This window comes from Leptonotus elevatus, chromosome 14 (assembly GCF_054856555.1).
Source record: "Leptonotus elevatus isolate MCC_2025b chromosome 14, RoL_Lele_1.0, whole genome shotgun sequence".
In the NCBI taxonomy this organism is placed as follows: Eukaryota; Metazoa; Chordata; class Actinopteri; order Syngnathiformes; family Syngnathidae; genus Leptonotus; species Leptonotus elevatus.
In genome coordinates this window covers 13633047-13656294 of record NC_141252.1, presented here as the reverse complement: position 1 = coordinate 13656294, position 23248 = coordinate 13633047, and the positions used below count along the sequence as shown (strand labels likewise).

Genomic DNA, 23248 nt, shown 5'->3' with positions numbered 1-23248 from the left:
GTAGGTAACTTGTTCCTGCCGTCTTGAATAAAAGGGAGTTCACGAACAAACCCGACTCGGATTATTGTACAACAGGATTTCACAAATTATAAACGTTAATTAACTCAATTAAATGTTTTTGACAATCTGCATATTTCACATGTGCTGTGTGAGTCACCTCATTGGAAGTCCTCTATTGAGGTGACTAAAGTGCTGTGATGTGAAACTTCAACCTTGATCGTGACAAGAAGCTCAAGGAAAACCGTTACAGCCAGCAGCAAGGGCGTCCCAGCAGGCAGCACCTCAGGTCCTGTCAGCACAAATAATGTCCTGGCACACAGAGCACTGTTAAGGTCACTGGAGCAAGAAAATAAACAGTACCAAAATTTTATTTTCATGCGTGAGTGGAGCCAGTTTGCAACAGAACAAACTGCCAAACACACAAGGTTCCAAATTAAATCCATATTTACTCTGCCTGCTACCACACAGATTACTGAGGTTTCTGCTTGAATACCACCAATAAGCTCCACTTTCATGAAACACTTGTGATACTTCTGGACTCCTCTAGATGGAACTCTTGATTTGAAGATGCAGTGGGAAGTTAACAATTTCCATTGCGATACCCTTTATCTTTAAACCAACAGCACCATCAATAGACGAGTTTAAAAAAGAAAGAAAGACGCAAGCATTTCATGAAGCTTCATTTCCACATCACTATACAGAAAAGATGATTAACTGGTGGCCAGACCTAAACTGTACGAAACATCTGTCAGGGATCCACAAATGGAAAGTGGAGGAGCAAACGGTCCCTCTAACAACCACCAGCTCTGTGACGTCATGGATGAGTGGGAAAGGATTCCAGTGACAACCTGTTCAGTTCAACTCGATTTCATATTCTCAGTTTGATACGGTATTGTGTTGTGTTGTTGTTTTTTTTTTTTTTTTTTTTAGCAGACATTAAATTTATATTTATAGACCATCTGAAAACTGACGATTTTATTGTGGCGAAATGTCACTTCTTCAGTGTTGTACCATTAAGGCAATAGAACATGACAGAAAAAGCCTACTAGAACATCTGGACTTGGAGTTAATCAGAGGCACTTTAAATGGCTGCAGGTGTATGCTCACTCCCATTTAAATGAAGTTGAATGTGATTGGTTAATAATGAACAAAGCCACATCACCATAGTATAAAAGGGTGTGCACACTTGTGCAACTACATCATCTAATTTGTTAATTTTTTCTTCTCCTTATTAAATGATTAATTTTTTCCCTCTCCAATTTAGCTGTAAAGGTTATAGGTTCCATTTATAGTATATTAAAGTGGAACAAAATTATCTTCTTTTTTTTTTGATTCAATCCCTTTTAATCCGCTATGCATTTGAATTTTTTTTATTTTTTACTGATGGACTATTTTCCCACATAAGACCAACATGGATAATATATGGCTGTAGTAACGCATTACCAAGCTTATATGTAACATTGTTAACATGAACATCATGCAAATCAACTTGTGATTGATTAGCTAGGATCCAAAAATCTGCGTTTCTATTGGTTTATCACGCAAATATGTCATGTCCACTGCAAAAACCTGGCATTTGTACGGAAGCACCGTCCCCCCCCCCATATTTGTTTTGACATTTTTATAAACATAATCAAACGTTTTATTTGATTTTGTAGAGATGTCACAATCATTTCAGCATAAAACACAACTCACTTGCTTAAGATTCAACTTATTGCACAAGTAATTAGCTAACTGTAAATTTCCTGTTTGTGGTACAGTTATAGTTTGTTTTATTTGTATTCTAAAATCTTATTGTTTGCGACTAGGCCAGCAACATAAAAGAAGCATGAGGATTGGCAAATTAGCTGTAGTGCCATAAGCCTACCACAGGGTGGTGGTAGAGACGATGCAGATCATCATCATCATCGTCACATTACCACGTACAGTATATCCAATCAAATAGCCGTTTTTACAGTGTCTAATATAAGTTCGTGTATGATGCAGTGCACCTGTACACCATTTTAACGTACAACCACATAGTAATAAACAATGACAAAATTGTTTTTGATACAACCCTTCTAATGTTGAGCACCTTCATCTCCTCGCCCTCCTCCGCCTTTTCCCCCCAAAGTACAGGGTGGGCTGCCTTCGTCTTCATCCATCATGAACTCCTGTTTTGAGCGTCCTCCGCCTCCACTTTGAAATGGAGCAAATCCTGATGTGAATTATCTTTCCATCTTTAGCCATTCTTTGAATGTAAGCGTTTTCTGTGTAAATACTAGAAAAACCACAGTCTGGCTTTGACTTTTACTTCACATCAACACTTTATTTCTTTGGTATTAACACTAGTTACATATTAACATTTTACAAGGAGGGTTTGACAAATATTTGGCATGTACATATAACCACCAGTACAAAGTCCACTTTCAACACCGGAAGGCATTTGGTGTGTCAGTATTAGATGTGCAAGCCAGTGCTGCCTTGCAAGAGGCCCCCTCTAATGCACATTACTGAGTATTATTAAACATCGTCAAACCACTTTAACATTGTGATTATTACCATCCAGGCTTGGACACTTCAACCTTCCAAGTTCACTGCTCCTGTAACCAAATAAGTCCATGGATGACCACAGCAGGAGTCAATATTTACAATAGATTCTCAGATAAACAACTTAAGTGCACATTAGGCAATTGCTAACGAGGTATCGACTAAACTTAACATTCGATGTGAAATGATAATCATGCAGGCAGAAAGTAGCATGTCTACAAAAATTTGCATGCAGGTTTGGAAAAAGTATAATGAAATACAGTACTTGTTGTTGCGGAAGTTAACTCATTCACTGCCATTGAAATTGTTAACAAGAGTATGAAAACCGATTAATTACAAATAAAAATTGTAATCGCCTGACTCTCTGAATTTTTAATAATCTTTTTTTTTTTAATTCATTCACTGCCATTGACGGCTATAAACATCAATTTTTTTTTAAACTATTTCTATTAGTTTAGCATTTTTTCCATTTTTGTTACGAGTATGAAAACCTAGATTTTTTTTTATATTGTACGTTTAGAACAGATATAAAAGTTTTGATTAATCGTGAGTTAATTAGTGAAATCATGCGATTAATTACAATTTAAAAAAATAATCGCTTAACACTGAATTTTTAAAAATCTTATTTTTTAATTTTTTATGAATTTATGGCAGTGAATGAGTTTTAAGTACCAGTGTGGAGACATTTAGAACAACATTACCAACGGGTCATGAAAAGTGCAATAATGTACAATAACTTTCACTTTGAACACAACTTTATGATACTTCCTGAATAAATTACAGGTATAACTGCATTCATTTGTATAAATCAATGGTTTACACTTTTGACTCAGACTGATGAGATCTGAATCACAATTACAAAACTCAATGAAACTATTTCAAAAATAATGTTTTCATGAACCAACTCAATCAAACAATTTCTTGGAAGAATTTGACCTCAGACTGCATTATAAGTAGTTAGACAATTAACTCGAGATGTCATTTTGCTTTTAAACACAATTTTGTGTCATTTTGAACTAAAATATAACCCATACAAGGTGATGTTTTTCATTATTATTTATGTATTTATTTATTTTAAATGAAATATATTTCTAAAATAAGAAGATTTTTTTTCCAGTGTTACAATTTAACAATTTAGATTAAAAATAAATACAGTCAGACTCAGTATACACTATATGTATTATTATTATTAGTGCTGTCAAAGTTAAAGCATCAACTGATATTGACGTTGACTGAAAAAAATATCGCATTAATCATGAATTAACGCAGATTAATCGCACTATTAATTTTGACCATGGATTATCCTTTAGCGTGAGAGCGTATGTTTAAGGTAGCACAGGTACATAATTACATGCATTAAAGTAAAGCATTTAATAAATGCTTTCGTATGACATTTAGAATATTTGTTCATGCCAAAATATTGGGGTTATTTTTTTCCTATTTTAAATTAAGCAAGTAATTCATTGATTAGAAAAAGAGGAGGATGAGCGTGTGCAGTGGATCAAAACAATGTAGAAGATTTATGTTGAATGTTTAATTAAGTGCTTAATCGTGATTAATGAATGAATGAATTTGCCCTTGGATTACATTTGAAGACAGCACTGACTTTTAGTACCTCCATCAGACAGTCACATCTCAAAGTGACGATACATGCTCTCCACATAGTTCAGGACCCTTTGCCAGTCAGGACCACCTGCACGCAGCATGTCCTCAGCAGTCTGGTAAACAGATAGTTTATTAGGTTATTAGTCTGTGAGCAGCTGTTTTTGCTTGTCATACACAAGTGGAAATTTGTAATTGACCATATATAGACATAGTCAGGTTTGACTTGGTGGTGACCATCTAGCGTATTCTGGTTCAGTAACTTACCAAAGATTGGACAATCCCAACAGTCTCGCCTGTTTTGAATGCTAGACTGAGATTTTCCCTCTGCAAAGAAATACAATGAGAAACGGAATCAGTGGAGCATAAAAATAAATTCATTATATCCATTCAACTTTTATGATTGGTTTGGGAATTTTGTGTAGATTTACTGATTCATTTAGTTTAAATAATTAAATGATCTGATTCACCAGGAAGGTATCATCACTCAACCTATTTGTGAGTTACTTGCAAATTTAACAACAAAAAGAGATATTGTTTATTTATTTTGGAGGTTATCCTGTTATTCACATCAACTTGCCTAGTCGCCATTTTTGTGTGCTTTCTGAAACACTCCACGATGCCACAAAATGCCTGTTAATGGCGGGGAAGAAGTACTACTTTTGTATTAGGCAGGCATTTGGCGCCATCTTGTGGCATCATGCAAATGACTTGTGTTGAGGTGACATCGAGAGCTTTATGTGACGTTCCTAATATGTTGGTTTCACGGCAGTATGATGACTGTGCAGGTGGTTTTGTGTTGGGGTTGGTAATGGCGCAATATATCTGGCAATATATATGGTATACTATATGGTAATCCATTTTCAAGATGCTCTGAATATTACTGAAGAGTATTCCCAAAGACAGAACTCATGACTGTATTATCCAAAAGAATCAAGCTTACCTTGTTGTCCGGACTGAGGCTGCCGTATGGAATGTGTGAGGGGAGGTAGCTGTGGTAAACGGCACAAAATGCGAGGCCATCCACCCAGCTGCTGCTAAAATTGGTAATGTCAATATTCTATAGAAAAAGAAAACAACATGCTAATATTTGTCATGTGCTACAAACTACCATATCGACTGGATACAAAGGCACGAATCAACATTTACTTTGTAGCCTTGTGTTTGGCTCTGACACCAACGTAATAGTGAATTCCTCTTTGAGCCTCCGTGGCGACGCAGAAGAAGGTTGAAGCCATCCTGGGATCTGAACAAGACAAGAGTTTTAGATCTTCTAGTGGCTTAAATAAGGGGCTTTTCCACCGCCGGAACTTTTGGAGAACTTTTCAATTTACCTTGGTAAAATTCAATTTGCGTGTTTTTCCACCAACAAAAATTTCCGGGGTAATTAAATTCCTCAGGGGACGTCCGAGTACTACCCGAGCAACAGGGTCTTGCTGAGCCAAGCTGGAACTTTGAGGGGACAGGCTGCACTTATGGAGGACCAAAACTGCCAAAATTTAAAAAATAAATGACAAAATAAATAAATAAATGACCAAAAGTGAAAATAAAAACCGCTAAAAAAAAAATGTTTTCAAAAATTTAATAAAATTAAAATATATAAATGGAAAAATAATAATAATACATATATGCATGAATAAAAAAAAAGTTAAAATAAATACAAATATAAAAAACAAGATTAATTTTTTTTAAATAAATATAAAAAAAAATGTCGAAATAAATACAAAAATAAATATATCAATAGTATTAAATATCAATCAATAATTAACATTTCGTCCTGGCAGAGCATCTGCAGCATGAAATAAATAAATGTGAGAGCAGTGTGTTTTATTAATTGATAGATATTTAATTCTACTTGTATATTTATTTTTGTATTTATTTTTGTATTTATTTTAACATTTATTTTTATATATATATATTTTTAATCTTGTTTTTTTATTTTTTATTTTTTTCAACTTTTATTTATGTATATATATATAGTTATTTTTATTTGTATGTATTTTGGGGGATTACATTTTTGAATTATATTTTTTATATTCGTTTTTATTTTCACTTTTAGACATTTGTTTATTTATTTGGTCATTTATTTATTTAGAATTTTGGCAGTTTTGGTCCTCCATATGCACTGACCAAGGCTGACTGGTTGTTCAAATTTGGTTTTTGGGGGGGTTACATCGGCTGGGCTCATCAAACTCATACGTCATCAAACTCATTTGAATTAATTACCCAGAACTCTAAGACGCTGTGGAAACACAATTATAAATTCCCTGTTGGTGGAAAAACAGCTATTGTGACCAAAATGAGTGTGTGGTGTGTAGTCAGTCCATTCACCTGGTTGGTGGCAGGTCAGAGAGAGTTGAGTTGTACTTGTTTAGAGTTTCTTCACGTTTCCCTGCAATGAAAAAGTAACTATTACGTGACAAACACAGTGCTACAACGTGCAAACAAAACGGTGAAAACAAAATGTTGAAGACAGGCATATCATGATAGAAAAATAAACACACCTATATCAGTGTTTGACCTGCTCTCTTCTTGGTCCAGATTTCTTCGTCCTCTAAATTGTACCAGATTCTCCAAAAAAAAAAAAAAAAAGTATTACTTTTTTTTTAAGCATATTTCAGATTGTATTACTCTGTGAAAATAAGCTTTCTCACTTTGTTTGTTGATTCAGGTGTTGTGGAAGTAGTTGACTGGGAAGTTCCATTCTGTAATGTGATTGAGTCAGAGTACGCTGGTAATCTGGACAGGCTTCTGTGGTGTTATGACACATGAGAAGAAATGTTTAATCAGATGGTTAAAGATATTTCAGCAGTGAATTGCACAATGCTAAGTGGACTCAAGTTGCAGCAACAAACCTCTGCTTTTTGGGACACTGCAATACTGCTAATTCCACACCACAAAAACAAATTGTAGCTAAAATGACAACGAAAGACAAATATAGCGTAAAAAGTAAGTCAATTGGCGATTTCTATTATAACGCTGCTTTTCTTGGCAATACACATTACACCAGTTTTAAAATCGCTGCATTGGCTCCCCGTGTGCTTCAAGGTGAGATTTTAAGGTGCTTTTATTAGTTTTTAAATGTTTTGATGGTCTTGGGCCATCTTTTTATTGTACTATGGATGTTTTAATTGTTCAGCACCTTGAGTTGCGTTTTAATGTATAAAGGGTGCTATATAAATAAAGTTTGATTTGATTATATAGTCAGTTTATAGAGTAGAGCTCACTGGAAAAAGAACTCTCGTGATCAATGAAGGCAACCTAAACTAAAAGTGATAAGATGACATTTAGCAACCATTAGCCATCCCATACACTTGTGGGATCAGACTGGGCATTCTGTTCGCAACACAGCCATGTTGATTGACTTGCGAGATGCCACAAAATGCCCAGATTTGGTGCTGGTTGCATAGCGACTGAACAAGAAGTGGCCTAGTGGCTGAAAATAAGCTTCAATTCAGCAATATGTAACTGTCACCATTTCAAAGGAAAGCCCTGGCTTTGCTTATAATGAGGAGGAAAAAGAACAGCTTAAAGAAGTGTATGGGTTCTTCCGATGCTAATGGCACGGCAGGATCTGGGGAAGTTTAGGCTCCACGGTGAGATACAGGGAGCAATTTCTTGTTTACGTCGCAGTACATTATCTGTCTTGTGATTCATCCATTTTTTCCTGTATGCTGTTTTTACTGTAGAAAACAGTTTTTGCCGTTTACTGTTCAATCAATCACTCCACCGCCATTTCTCTTATTTAAGATAATGAATTGAGCATTTTTCAGTTCAGGTGCACTTACTGGCAGCACATACACAGTGAATGGATTGGTTGATGGAGCACTGTGGTGTGCTAAGTGCAGTGTGAAAGGGCCTCTACTCATGAGCCACACATTTTGTTCATTGATTCAGTGCTTTTATAATACTTGAGCAATAGCCATTAAACTAAGCATAAATCGAGAAAGAGTACTAACATCCATCCATCCATTTTTAATACTACTAATCCTATTCAGGGCCATGGGATGCTGGCGAAAGATGGACTACACCCAGAACTGGTCACCAGTCAATCACAAGACAAGGCACATATAGAGAGACAGGCAACCATTCACACTCAGTGACCAAGTACTAACAAATTATTTTTGATACTATTATTAGTATACGGAAGTGTATTGCATTCACTTGAAAAAAAAAGTCCTGTTTTCTAACACAGTTTTTGGGGGAACTTTGTTTTTTTGAGTATTTATTTTCGGTTTTATTGAATATTTTTTCCCCCTGTTTTTTTTTAGTATATATTTTTTTCTGTTTAAAAAAATATTTTCCTCTGTTTTTTCTGAATATTTTTTTTCTGCTTTCTTAGTAATTTTCCCGTTTTATAAAATAAATTTTTTTCTGTTTTTTAGAATATTTTTTTTCTGTTTTTCTGAGTAATTTCCCCGTTTTATAAAATAATTATTTTTCTGTTTTTTTTCAATATTTTCTTAAAGGGGTTTTCCCTCAGAGATTAGAGAACAAACCACAATACAGTATACACATTCATTCCTTTATTGAGAGCCAGTAAGTAAACATGACCATCTTATTGCATATGGAGGTATGCGGGAAAGTGTCCGCTTCCGCTATTAGCGAGTCTGCAACAAGTCACTTGGAGTTCAGAGGTCAAAATAAAATAAAATAAAATATTTTTTACAAATATTTTTTTTCCAGTTTTTTTTAAAAGTTCCCCTGTTTTTCCTAAATCCCCCCTTTTTTTTCCAGTTATTTTTCCGCCTGTTTTTTTGAATGATTTTTTTCAGCCTGTTTTTCTGAATATTTTTTTGACAGAAAAAAAATAGTAAAACAGAAAAAAATATTCAGAATAACAGAAAATAAAAATAAAAATTACTCAAAAAAAACAACAAAGCTCCCCCCAAAAATTAGTAGTTTTTTGTTTTGTTTTTTTAAGTGAATGCAATACGCTTCCGTATTAGTAGGCCTATTAGTAGTATTGTAAGCTACAGCAACTGTTCATCACGACTTCTGCATATAGTGCAAAGGTTGTTGTGGGCAGGTTTACATGACTTCACAGTGTTTACCTCACCTTGACCTCTCAGCGTTTGCTGTTCTTCGCACCTCACCCGCTCGCATCTCCTCCCTCCTCCTTTCCTCGTTGGTCACATTTCTCAGGTATCGTTTCGTGACAGCTACGCAATCCTCTCTGACAACACTTTTCAAAGTGTCATCCGGACTCCCCGCCAGCCGATACACCCCCCTCTCCTTGCCCCTCTGGCTCTCCTCACTGCAGTCAGAGTTCTTCGGCGGTTCGGTCTTCTCTTCTTCTCGGGCATTCGTTTTGTCTGGGGTGTGACTCAGAGTAGCCAGCCTGCGCCTGCTCTCGTCCAGCTCCCCTCTCAAAGTGACAAGCTGCATGTCAGCCTCCTTCTGTCTGTGCAGGGCAGCAGCCAGTTCCCTCTCTACATCCTTATGAGCCGACCGAAGTGCGGTCAGCTCCTCTTCGGCCTCGGCTCTTAGACGATCAGCCACTGACACCGCCACCTGAAGGTCAGCCTGGAATTGCAGCCATTCCGTTCGCTCACTCTGAAAGGACAAACATGCTTTTAGACGAACTGGCTCGAGTGCTTTTAATTGTTGCTTGATTGGTAGCAACGAAACTGTGAAGAGCTACCAGTTTGATAAATACTTTTGAAAAAGCACATTTGCTGAGAGTAAATAATCTCCTTATGTTATGTTGTGCTATGGTTTAGCCATGCGCCATAAAATAGGCTACCGTTTTTTTGTTTTTTAATAGTAAAAAGTATAAAGTAAAGTAAAAGTAAAAGTGTACACTGAATGCAAGAAGTGTGATTAAAAAATGGCAACAATTTTGTGTTTGTTTTAAAGTGACAGTGTGTAATAGTTGACCACTAGATGTCACTATATCATAGAATGCAACTGAATCGCGTGCATTTTGAAGCACACACTCGACAGTGGCTCAGAGAGACCACGAGCATCTCTGCGAGCGACGGCAACTTAGCAGCCGACGTGAAGCCCGGCGAGTGACGCCAAAAGCCTGAGCGAGTCGGATTTGCATTAGGCTTTTCAGTGAGACTGTACATGTAACCTCTTCACATGGGACGATAATGGTTGAGGTTAGGAAGAGGCTGAGGTTGTAGTATGGTTGTTACATGTAGTCAACACTAAAACAATTACTGGCCTGTTAGTTCAGCCAGATGGACGCTCATGTTCCAACCAGATGACCCGGGTTTGAGTCCCAGTAACTCCAATTATGGTTCGTTTTTTTTTTTGTTGGGCTATTTACATGGCCGATAGGGGTTGCTAAACTACAAAACGTAACATTGGTCGTACACTCTGTGTATTTGTGTGTGTGTCTGTATGGATTGCTGATTTTTTTTAACTAACAGTTGGAAAATATCTATATATGATTTTTTTTAAAAGCTCTTTTTTCTTCACAAACCAGTATTACATTTCGCAACTCCACAAAGAGGGATGAATCCATCACTAACTGACATTATTGTTTTGACGAATATTTGGATGTGATTAGTGGAGATCAATGCGAGTTCAATGATATATTGTGGCGAGCCCTGACAAGCAAATATGAAGGTGTAAAATATGAAGGCGTATCTTTCTGAAAGAAGAAACCAACTATGCAAAAAAAGCATGTCTGTGAAACCATACAATAATAAAAAAAAAAAGCCCAACTCATGATTATGAGGAAAGCAAATGATACCGGACGTGTCATTAACTCATTCACTGCCATTGACGGCTATAGACGTCAAAAATTCATTTTAACTATTTCTATTAGTTTAACTTTTTTTTCCCACTTTTGTTAACAAGAGTATGAAAACCTAGAATTTTTTTATTGTATATTTAGAACAGATATCAAATCGTGAGTTAACTAGTGAAGTCATGCGACAAATTCGCCTGACGCCCCTAATTTTGAATAATCTTTTGTTTTTTAAATCTTTTTTTTAAAGAAGAAAATATTATTAAAAATTATGGGTGTCAGGTGATTAAATGTTTTAATTGTAATTGTGACTTCACTAGTTAACTTGCGATTAAAAAAAAGATTATTAAAAATTAAGGGCGTCAAGTGATGATTTTTTTAAATTGTAATTTATTTGCATGACTTCACAAGTTAACTCACGATTAATAACAAATTGTATATCTGTTCTAAATGTGCAATAATTTTTTTCTAGGTTTTCATACTCTTGTTAACAAAAGTGGAAAAAAATGTTAAACTCATAGAAATTGTTCAAATGAATTTTTGACGTCTATAGGCGTCAATGGCAGTGAATGAGTTAATACTTGGAGCCTACTCCATCTAAACAGGGTTTTTCCTCCCTTCCGTAACAATCATGCCAAAACAGTTTCCGTGTTATGATTGCGTGATAAAACGTTGCGAGCTATCCCTCAGGCGCTCACGCACAAACGCAAAAGCCCCGCTTGATATCATGGCAAAAAAAAAGGAGCAGTCACCAAGTACTAAAGCAGAGCTGAAATGACAAATAAAGGAAGAGGGGTACATATTTAATGGCGGCAGCAGACGGACTGGGAAGCAATATCAGCCAGATGGTTTTGAAGTTTGATGAAGGAGCAGAGGTTAGAAAGGTGAGTAATTAGATGAGCAACGGATGGGGACGCGAAGGAGGAAGTAATAACTGAGCCAAGTCGACGCTCCCTAGTCTGACCAGTGACTCAAGACCACAGCTGGACCACATTATACTCGACGCACACATCTCACATTTCTTTTCTCTCCCCCACACACACATTCCTTATTCGTTTGCCTCGCCACCAAACTCGCTTATCTGACTTTTCAGTTTTATGCTATTTGGCGCTCTATCCAGGAAACATGTCAAAGAGCCCGATTAAGACTCAGCCATATATTAAGCATTACCCCCCCCCCCCAAAAAAAAAACATTAGAGTTTGAATGATCTTGTCTTCACTTAGTCTTGGTTATCTGAGCATGAGCACTCCAATTGGAGCAAGTCTGTTTAAGGAAACAGGAAGGGGTGCTCCTCGGTTCATAATGAGATAAGGGTGTGGATAGTCAGGATGAACACAGACGCAAACAGTCCCGGAAGAGCTGACCCGTGGCCCACAGCAAGACCAGATGTGGTGCACGTTCACACGTGCACGTGCGCACACACACCAACACCTACTTTGACATTAGATATTTCTGGTGATTCCCAGAAAGAGTTATTGTTCAATCCATCTGTCTCTAGTTGTCTTCTCCACCCAGTTTCTCTCTTTTGACACATACTTGGAGAAACATCTAAACTCAGAAAGTGCTTTTCTCTAAGCTCTCTACCAAAAAATTTATCGAATACCATCTAACCCAGCCATATTATTTGCACCTGAAAAGAGCCCAGGAGGTGAAACAGCATTGAATGCACATCAAAGCGCAAAGGGGCCCAAATCAATGCCATGTAATTCAGCACAGTCTTCACATTCACCATCACTACTGCCTCTTCAAAGACTAGACAAACAAAATATTTTTTCATTCCGCACAACCTTTGTAACCTTAACGTAAACTTCAGCTTAGGGAGCAGAGGACCAAGAGAAAATTCCTGGAAATGTCTGATTCCCAAGTTGTGTTTTGAAAAATATCCAGAAGGGAAACAAATATGATTACACAGGCAGAAATGGAGCATTTTAATTTTTGTTGGTTAGGACAATTGAAGACTGATGGTGCGCATAAACACAGACAGATGGCGCATCAGAAGATCTAATTGAAGTCATCACTGAGCTAATGAAAAATATTTCATTTAATCAACATGTTGTATACTAGGGGTGTGCAAAAAAAAAAATCGATTCTCATAAGAATCACAATTGTTATTTAGTACGATTCAGAATCGATTTTAAATGTCCCAAAATCAATTTTATTTAAATTATTTTATACTGTCTTGCCTTTGTTTGTGTGTGACTTTATTGGGAACGCTGTTCATGTTGTACTCGATTTGGCCACTTAGGGGCAGTGTGGTTTCACGCAGTCTGATACACTGTAAAGTTGTAGCCACATTAGAGAGTAGAGGAAAAAAGTCACGATCAAGTTATTCCAACAAAAGTAGTTTTTTTGCAGCGTGGAGCCGTTCTTTTGAGTGATAAAAGTGCCGCGAGTAGCGCGCTACTTAGCAATAGCGAGTCAGACTGGAGTAGATCATTACGATTCTTTGTACAGCTAAAAATTAAAGCAAAAATCAGTGTCAACCAAATCATTTTGAATCAAAAATCGTTCTAAACTGAAAATCGATTCTGAATCGAATTGCAGACCCAAAAATCAGAAACAAATTGAATCGTGAGACATTCAAAGATTCCCACCCCTATTGTATACCATTGCAGCAAAAATACATGAAGGAAGCTTACTTATTATATTTAGACTATATAGAGAAAAGTATTGGGACGCATTCCAATGGAAGTGGGAGTTGGACCCCCCCACCCCCTTTTTTTTTTTTGCAGGCTGGGAACGTTTGTCCAATGATCCATAAAAACAAAAGTGAGGCCAGTTGAGAGTCTGGTTTGCAATCTCACCTCTAGTTCATCCCAAAAGTGTTTGATGGGGTTCTCCCACACCAAGCTCATCCAACCAAGAACATAGCTTTGTACACTGAAAACAGCCTTTGTCCAAGTTTTCCCATAAAAAAGAAAAAAGGTGGTTGAATTGCAAAAATCAATGAAATAACCAGCTAGTTTCATAATTTTTTGCGTCAATTGTTAGTGTGTGTCCCTGGCTTCCTCTTCCTAACTGAGACGAATAATGTTGAGCTATGATTGCCGTATCATACGGTAAACAGGCTTTCACTTGTAGGCTATAGTGCTTATCGACAAATAAATCAACCTTAAACATTTCTTGACAATAATATGATATATGTGACCTCACTAGTCAAAACATGACATTCTGATTAATATTACATTCGTGGAATATGAGTTATGCAGCAAAATCCAGCTGTTTTGATCCATTTCAGGGGCAGCCATTTTGCCACTTGCTATCAACTGACGATGACATCACAGTTGCTCAGGGCCAATCGCAGCTCACCTGTTTTCTGAAGCTGAACTGTGATTGGTTGTTACCTGAGACCTGAGCAACTGTGGTGTCATTTTCACTCGACTGCAAGTACGTGGCAAAATGGCCGCCTTCTAATATTGATAAAACTGCTAGATTTGGCTGCTTAACTCATAATCCACTAACGCAATATTAACCAGAATACCGTATTTACCGGGGCTGCATAGAACATATTATTGTCAATACATTTTTGGGGGGTTGACTTCCCCTTTAACACTATCTTCTCATTCACCAACTGATGCCACTGGATCAGGAACAACTGGGGGTTCAGTATCTTGCTCAAGGACACTTCAACATGGTAACAAGGGTTGAGGCTTGAACCCGCAACATTCGGTTTGGGAGACGACCACTCCACCACTGAGGCAAACTGCCCCATAATGTTCTATTAACGGAAGCATTTCAGTTTCTTACAATGTTTAAAAATCAGCACACAACCCTTACACTAAAAAGTATGGTTACAAGACTGGCTGGAAAAATGACAAAATAAACAAAACTGTCTGACGCCTTTTGTTTCTTTTTCCTCACCATGACCACTGACTGACATACTGTGATCAGCCAGGGAGCGGCATATAAACAACCCGAGAGCCTATCGCAGCATACTCGTTCGGCTCTTGTTATTTGCATATACAAATACAAATTTTACTTTTCACACCTTTTGCAAATGCCAGGAGCCACCACTGATTCTAAGTCTTTAAGTTCATCCAGTGAGGTCATTGGGCCGTTAACTCATTTGCTTCCAAAAACGTATAAATATGTTATATTTTAAATGTTTTAAGTGTCCAAAAGATGTATTTATGTTTTTTTATGCTAGAGCATAAAGAAGGCTTTGATGCAGCCTTTCAACTGCACAGAACAGTTGAAGAAATTGTAGTCATTACACAAACGGCCAGCAGGTGGCAGCAGAGCAAAAGAGATCAACCAGGGCCAAGTTGAAACAAAGCTGTTTACCCCACAGTTTGAAATAGATTTGTTAATAATGATGAAACTTAGCTATATTCTAATGCTAATTGCTGCAAAACGGAAACAAACAAATATACTTTTCTGGACAGAATTGCTAGGCGCAGCCGAGGTGTTGAGGGGGTCTGGTTTGGTGGCCTCAACATTGCATCTCTGCTTTTTGCAGATGATGTGGTGCTGCTGGCTTCTTCAAGCTGTAATGTCCAACTCTCGCTGGAGCGGTTCGCAGCCGAGTGTGAAGCGGTTGGGATGAAAATCAGCACCTCCGAATCCGAGACCATGGTCCTCAGTCGGAAAAGGGTGGAGTGCCCTCTTCGGATCGGGGATGAGATCCTGCCCCAAGTGGAGGAGTTCAAGTATCTTGGGGTCTTGTTCACGGGTGAGGGTAGGTTGGAGCGGGAGATCGACAGGCGGATCGGTGCAGCGTCTGCAGTGGTGCGGACTCTGTTTCGGTCCGTTGTGGTGAAGAAGGAGCTGAGCCGAAAAGCAAAGATCTTGATTTACCGGTCGATCTAGGTTCCTACCCTCACCTATGGTCACGAGCTGTGGGTCGTGCTCTCTCTTAGAGATAGGGTGAGAAGCTCGGTCATCCGGGAGGGACTCAGTGTCGAGCCGCTGCTCCTCCGCGTTGAGAGGAACCAGTTGAGGTGGCTCGGGCATCTGGTTCGGATGTCTCCTGGACGCCTCGCTGGAGAGGTGTTCCGGGCATGTCCCAACGGCGGGGACAAGCTGGAGTGACTATGTCTCTCGGCTGGCATGGGAACGCCTTGGGATCCCGTCGGAGGAGCTGGCTGAAGTGGCTGGGGAGAGGGAAGTGTGGGCTTCCCTGCTTAAGCTGCTGCCTCCGCGACCCGACCCCGGATAAGCGGTAGATGATTAATGGATGGATGGCATTCTCAGACACTGTGTAATTGATTGATTAATTGGCTAAGAGAAACAGTGCATCCCAATACACTTCTTGAAACGGCAATTAAAATATGAAAGGAATAGAGCTGGTAGAGATGGGTTGTAATGAGGGAAGAGGTGAAGAAAACACTGCAGAAAAAAAGGCTGTACTTTTTCAAACTCTTGTGCGCAGGAATAAAAGGTTAAATCTCTGATGGAAGAATTGAAGAAAATAGAGAGGCACAATAGGGGTAGACATCAGTTCACAAAGTACAAATCATTCATACTCTCCGGCGCATTTGTCTGTGTGTATTTGTGCCTCTGCTCTGCCTCCCGTGTGCAACAGACATTAAAAACAAATGGCCAGTGTGATCAAGCGCATCAGCCCTCACCCCCTCCTTTTCCTCACTACACTGCACAAAACAAAACAAGTTTTGTCTCCTGAACGGCCGATTGTGAACCCCCACCTCCGCACTGCTATCCCCCCCCCCCCCCTCCTCCTTCCACCAGCTCCCAGGACAGCAGAGCAGACTGAGTGGGTTCATAAAGTCAGGCTTTGCAAATTCTATTGGCCCAGCAAGGGCCCATGTAAACACAGGTTTGGATTGCCTTGATTTCTAATACACGGCTACCTCTCAATGCTTTTTCTCCCTGTGGTCTGTGCTGGCCCATGCAGGGATTACATTTGCAAGCCTCTTCGAGGGTGTGGGAAAGTGGAAAAGAGAGGACGGAGACATAAAACATAAAGGAGAGACGTCCAGGAAGACAAATAAGCATGCGAGATGAGATTTGAAAACTGAAGCATACGCGCAGTCTAACCTGTATTACAAGATGCAGGGTGACCTCCCACATGGAATACATTTTTACACCTCAATCTACTGCATCCCTGGGCTAAACAGCTGCCATCATAAAACCTTGCTCAAAAATATAGGTAGTGTTTTTATTTTAGAATTATTGACTGTTTCACAAGTGTAAAAAGGTTAGTCCACATATTAGTAGATTCCTGAACGTTTTGCTCAAATTCTACCTGCATGACTTGATATTATACGACATACACAGCATAGCAATTGCAGATGGAAAAGCTAAGAAGGGAGAGCCCATTTTGGGTCATATTTCATCTGTTGTAGCTGCTATCCTAAGGGAGGGGTCAGAATTGGAAACAGGAAATCACTGCAGATTACAACATCTTCAGAGGAGCGGGGAGCATCTAAGAAAACTGAGGAATGTTTGTGGAAATGCTTTCCTAATGTGATGAAATTGTAATAATCACGACAAACGTTTCCTTCATTGCACACTTATACATTCTGGTCATCTATTACAGTGTATATGTGTTGACTTAACAATAAATATATGACCGGTGAGACACTGAGAAGCTCATCTTTTCCCTTCAGGGTCCTCAACAGAGGACAGGAAGACCGCCATTTCCAGACCCTCAGCTCCCAAGACGGCCAGCAGGGCCAATTCACAGACTATTTTGTGATAGCATCAATGCTATCTCCAGGATGAACAATCACAAACACTGACCCCACGGTCACTTGCTTGTAGGGGGTCGTATATATTGGACAATTTGATAAACAGCTGCATCTTTTTTTTGTCCTCTTGTTTTAAATGTATTAACAGCTCATAAAGGTTTTTAAAATGGCTGTGTAATCTTTCCTTTCGAACCACTGGAATACATATATACATAAATTAGCTAGAAAATTGGGCAAAAAGAGGACTGTAGAGGAGCTGTTGGAACCATGCGAGCTGCTATATTAGCTAGCTTAAGCGCTACTATACACGGCTTCACCTCTCTAGTAAATGAGGGGGGGGGGAGAGTTGTGCGTGCATAATAACTGAACAGATGTGAGCCGTTGATCCGAAATCATTTGCATATGTACTTTCATATATATACTGTAAATATATATTTTTAAAGTAGGGTGACATGGATCAGTGGTAGAGTGGTTGCCTCTCTACCCTGAGGTTGTGGGTTTGATCCCAGGCTAAATTGTGACCGTCTCGAAGTATATTTGAGTAAGATACTGAACCCCCAGTTGCTCTTGATGCTGTGTCATCAGTAGGTGAATGAGCAGTCAAAATGTAAAGCACTTTGGGAGCACAGAGCTCTACCTGTGAGCTAAAATTCCGGGCCGCCCATACAGTTCTGCACCTTATTTCAACTTCTAAGACTTCAACAACGGGAATGGAATGCAGATGAATGAACAGGATGCCATATTGCTTGCATTATTATTATTATATATGTTATATACATATTTTACCCCATTTCAGCAGCTAACAGTCTTCTATGGCACTCGCACATCATAACAAAATATTATATAGCTTGTAGCTACCCTAACTCCCACAACTTGTCTTCTTTCCCAGGTTCTCTCCTGCCACTCATGTTCACGTCACACACATCATATACCAAATATGCCGGTAAAAACACGGTGCACACCGCCTCCCACACAAGCGTTAGTCAAATTCAAAACATGCTTGGTTCAATGAAAAACAATGAAAACAGGACATTTTCATGAAATTATAACACCCCTCCCCCTTTTTTTCTAGGTTTTCATACTCTTGTTAACAAAAGGGGGAAAAAATGTGAAACAAATAGAAATAGTTCAAATAATTTTTTGACGTCTATAGCCGTCAATGGCAGTGAATGAGTTAAATTGTTCCACCCTGTATACATGCGGCGAATCTCAGCTCTGGCCTGTGAAGTACTACGTCTGGCTCGAACGTTCCAAAAACCAACATGTTATGTCAAATGTCGACTCAAAATTGCCCATACGTGTGTAATTGCGAGTGCAAAGGTTATCTGTCTATATATGCCGAGCGGGGCGGGGTGCACACCCTGCCTCTCACGCAAGACCAACATGAGCTGCATGAGGACAAACATGAGATAAAATGGATTGATAGATAATTGAATACCACCTCACCTGCATCGCACTCTTCAAATTCTTCACTTCTGCCTGGAGATGTTTCAGCATTTCTGATGGAGGAGAAATGTCAGGTAACGTCACATGAATATGAAACGAACGAAAAAGGTCAAAGAAACGTTTGGCCCTTCTCGATACAAGCAAATAATGAGCCTGTGATGGAACAAGATCTCCACACAAATGCTTTGCGGGTCTTACCTATGACATCCGTGGGTCCATCCTGACTATTAGAGGTCCCTAATGTTGTCCGACACTCGTCCAATAGCCTGTCCAGTTCCTTGGATTGGACATCTCTGGTCTCTGGAGCCGGTAACAAAGACGGACTCAGACTGCTGTCCCTTTCTCTCCATTTTGGTCCAGAGGAGCTGCACACAGCCGGTGAGGAGCTACAAGTAGCGGATGGGCTCTTTGCAGGGCTGACGGGCACACACTTGCCCTGTGCGACCGCAGTCCGAGGCGTAGAAGTAGAAGGGCTCCCATTTCTGCCCGAGGTAATGTGTCCTTTCACTGCTAATGTACTTTCTGGCTTGGTGGAAGTTGGACTGACTGCGGAGACAGTTGCGGAGCTGTTTGAGTTGTGTCGTGGCGGAGGAGGCCTCCACTCAGGTGGAGGAATGGCAGAACTTGGCTGTGATCGCTTGACGCTGGAGGATGCGAGCACCGGGACAGGAGGTGAAGATGAAAATGCACTGGGAGGTTTTGGCGATACGTTGGGCAGGATTTGGGGGGCGCTAGGTACAAATCCGGGATTGTCACTTTGTGGGGAAGCAGGGGGAGTGTGGAAACTATCCAGGTGGTTTCCTGGAGGAAACAACCACAAATTTAGCATTATGTCAAAATCTTTTTGGCATTAAACACATACTGTACAAATATCAGTGGTGCTTGCTAATTTTGCAGGGAAGGTGGGTCTATTTGTTGCTAAAAGTTACTCAATGATGATGATTAATGGGGCATATGAGTCAAGAACAGACCATTTTCAAGTGGAAAGATTCAATTCAGTGGGATTATGATTTGATTTGATGTAAGTATGTTTTTTTTTTACTATGTAGCAACATGTAAAAGGTTTGGAAGAGACAATGCAGTTTAGCATTTGAGCAAGCCAAGTTAGTTATTTTTTATGTTTCTGCAACGCAAGGGGAGTCTGACATTCCCAAATTTAGCAATATAAGAAACAATTTGGCAATTTGGGGGTGTCAAACTTATTTTTGTCATAGGAATAGTTGACCTCAAAGGACCTTTATGAAACAATATGATCCTTCACATAATCACATATTTACAACACAATCCAGTAAAAAATAAAAATAAATTATGTTCAACTAGTTATATATTAATATCTCAATGTTGTTAAAACTGAAGACAATTTGCTAGCAAGTCAGCAAGAAACATGAAGTCGACACACATGATTTGCCTCAGAGGGCCACGTAATGATGTGGCGGCCCTTGAGTTTGACACCAGTGGAACAAGTTCTGCCAGTTAGTTGCATTGTTAGTGCAAGCCGAGCTGCAATGGTATCTAGGGATTGGTAAAATATCGCGTTGTAGTCCTCGATCAGTGACTTCCTTTTTTGGCTTGGTGACCAATTGCTCAAGTCACACGCAATTCGTAGGGAATCGCAATACCTTGAGCATGGTCTGTGGCTGAGAAGCAAAAAAAATAAATAGGTCAAGGCCTGGGTTCAATACTTAAATTCTAGATTGCATGTTGTCTGTATGTAAAAAATACAGTTATGCCAAAAATGATAGGGTCATAATGTAAAAGTTTCCATATTTTTTATGTTTTATCTTGCCTTAACGCAATCATGTTTCATAATGTTAAATGTATACTTGACTCGTTGAGCCATTTTCAGTAGTAAAAAGTTACTATTTTATCCAGAATTAATTTGATAACTTTTTGTTCATGTACAATTAATACCTTTAAAAACGAATGTATCCACTTGCTGTCGACTGAAGATGACATCACCTGTGCTGAGGAAGTAGGTAACGACCAATCATGGCTCACCTGTTTTCTGGGTTTGGTCAGCAAATTGAGCCATGATCTGTCGTTACCTACTTCCTCAGCACAGGTGATGTCATCTTCAGTCGACAGCAAGTGGATACATTTGTTTTTAAAAGGTATTAATTGTAAATACATGAAAAATTATAAAATTATCAAATCAATTGTGGACAACATATTAACTTTTTACCATTGAAAATTACTAAATGAGCTAAGTATCCCTTTAAGATATACTTTTATGGACCTACTAAGTTAACTATATTTCATTTTACCTGCATATTTTTTTTTGTTATAAGACAGCAGAATGGCAAACCACACTTTAAAGCAACAGTAGACCTACCAAACCTCCAGTTTCCATCTTACAAAGCCAATGTTCTCAAAAACACATCCAGACAAAACACAAAGCAATACTTTTAAGCAAGCTAGTGTGAAAACATTTTGAGTGGACTGAAATTAAAGAAAGAACGAAAAAAAAACAGTTGACAATGGCCAAGTGAGCATCTGCATCATCGGGTAATGATGTCATGGAAGAATGATGGGACAACGGTCACTCCTCTGGCATGTCAGGGAAAACACCCTTCAATGAGCTGCCTATGCCAGTGGGAATTCTTTAACAGGGAGATTGCCCGTCGACAAGGCTGCAGCAACATCAACTAACCACAACATTCTGGGACAGACAGACCGACGACAGAATCATAGCAAACGCTGTTTGGGATCTGTGGTTTCATTGAATGTTGCTTGGCTCTCACAACCTGCCACAAATCACGAAGATTTACAGATAAGCACTGAGCACCAGACCTCCTCGGCCTTCTCTCTTCTCCCTGTTCAGACAAAAGCCCCCCAAAATGAAGGATTTCTTTTTAAATGATGTGAAAGCAGCAACTATGCACCTAATCATCGTGAAAGAATGGCAGGATTGTTTAATAACTTTCTCAAACCTCCCTTCCCTTTTTATTTCTTCATTCCAGACCGTAATGTGCTCGTCCATCCATGCACATGGGTGGCAGATTGACTGAATGAATGTGTGTGTGTGAGTGGGCGTGGATGTCTGATAGCATTAAGCCTCTATGATTAATCCGCTGCCCTTGTGCTGAGCCGGGAAATTCTGCCGATTCATCACAGCTGGCCCGAATGGATCACATGGGGACGCGAGGAGAATGACCACTCGCTGAGCAACACCCAGGAGGGCTGCCAAGATTCCTGCCTCCGCATGCGCAGCCGTTCCGCTTGCTTCCTCTTTTGTAACCTTTCTCTTCCTCATCGGCCCTTACATATCCTTCTCTCCAACTTTTGCACAAGCTCGAAACATGTAGTGACCTACCGGTGAGTCCATGGCTGTCCTTGCTAGAAAAGCTTCCCATCCTGCAGTCAGTTTGGCCGCAGAAGGACCCTGCTGGTGCTTGCTGCTCGCCTGCCCAGCCCAGATCAAAGTGGCGGTTGGGGTGACCTGCACATGCGGCACATCCGGTCCAGATGATGGATGAGGTCCTACCTCTTCGGCACTGCAGGAAAGCTGAAAAACAAGCCAGTGACTTCAAGCCTCTTTGAAAACTTTCTAAACGGATTTCCTTCACATGATCGTGAGCTTCAGATGTGACTGGTGCTTCTAATTACAATTTTAAAAGAAGACAACACATCATCAAGAATGAGGTCAGAACAACTGCTTGTGCTTAAAGCAGGGATGCCCAAACGTTTTACAGAGGGCTACATGCAAAAATGTGGAAGGAAGGGCGGCCAAACAAACAAACAAACAAAAGTTAATCTTAGTGTGACATCTAAAATGCAATACAAAAAAGTGTGACATCAGGCTAGTTAAAACTTTTAACAAACAAACAAAAAATGCGACAAAATGTCATTATGACTATCTTAATGTGATAACTTTCATTTGTTACACACAAAAAAAAGTCAACATTATTTCAACTTTTCGTCCTATCCTTTTGATGCGAGCCGTGTTAAATTTCATTCTTGGAATATGCGAGAGTCTGTGTAAAAACAATGAACAAAATCAGCAACGGGTCATAAGTGTACCCCGGGCCGGACCTTGAACACATTCCTGATTACAGATATTCAATGAGAAACTGTAATCAATGTGGCAAAACTAGAGCGGAGACATATAAAATACACTAGTTTCATATAAATTAAATCAAACTTCTGTAAGGTGCGTGACAAAAGTGTTGAAAAGTAACACTTAAGCACTCCACTTGAGGGAAAACTAGCATGCACCTACTAAAACAGAATGATAATGGACACAGACCTTTGAAAGCGGACAACCTAATCCAAAAATCCGTTTAAGTTTGGTCAACTTGTCTCTTCCCCACACTTGCT

At 39.3% G+C, this 23248-nt stretch overlaps 2 protein-coding genes across 3 annotated transcripts in view; both read right to left on the bottom strand.

The window, feature by feature from the left end:
- Nucleotides 1-2292: 2292 nt before the first annotated feature.
- Nucleotides 2293-22387, bottom strand: LOC147163078 (uncharacterized). Of its 2 annotated transcripts, XM_086094368.1 has the most exons (12): nt 22245-22387; nt 19130-19732; nt 18932-18984; nt 9191-9687; nt 6786-6882; nt 6636-6702; nt 6463-6523; nt 5281-5377; nt 5075-5191; nt 4399-4458; nt 4145-4247; nt 2293-2582 (listed from the first exon to the last, which is right to left on the bottom strand). In XM_086094368.1, exons 1-11 carry the CDS (start codon nt 22282-22284, stop codon nt 4158-4160), a joined length of 1782 nt encoding a protein of 593 aa, XP_085950494.1. In that variant the 5' UTR covers nt 22285-22387; the 3' UTR covers nt 2293-2582; nt 4145-4157. The 2 variants fall into 2 exon arrangements, with proteins under 2 accessions (XP_085950494.1, XP_085950493.1); XM_086094367.1 differs by having other exon boundaries at nt 2293-4247.
- Nucleotides 22319-23248, bottom strand: part of erich1 (glutamate rich 1) — a 15016-nt gene continuing 14086 nt past the window's right edge. Inside the window, exon 7 of the mRNA XM_086094370.1 lies at nt 22319-22436. The gene's annotated coding sequence lies outside the window, so the exon portion shown is untranslated. The remainder of the gene's footprint in view (nt 22437-23248) is intronic.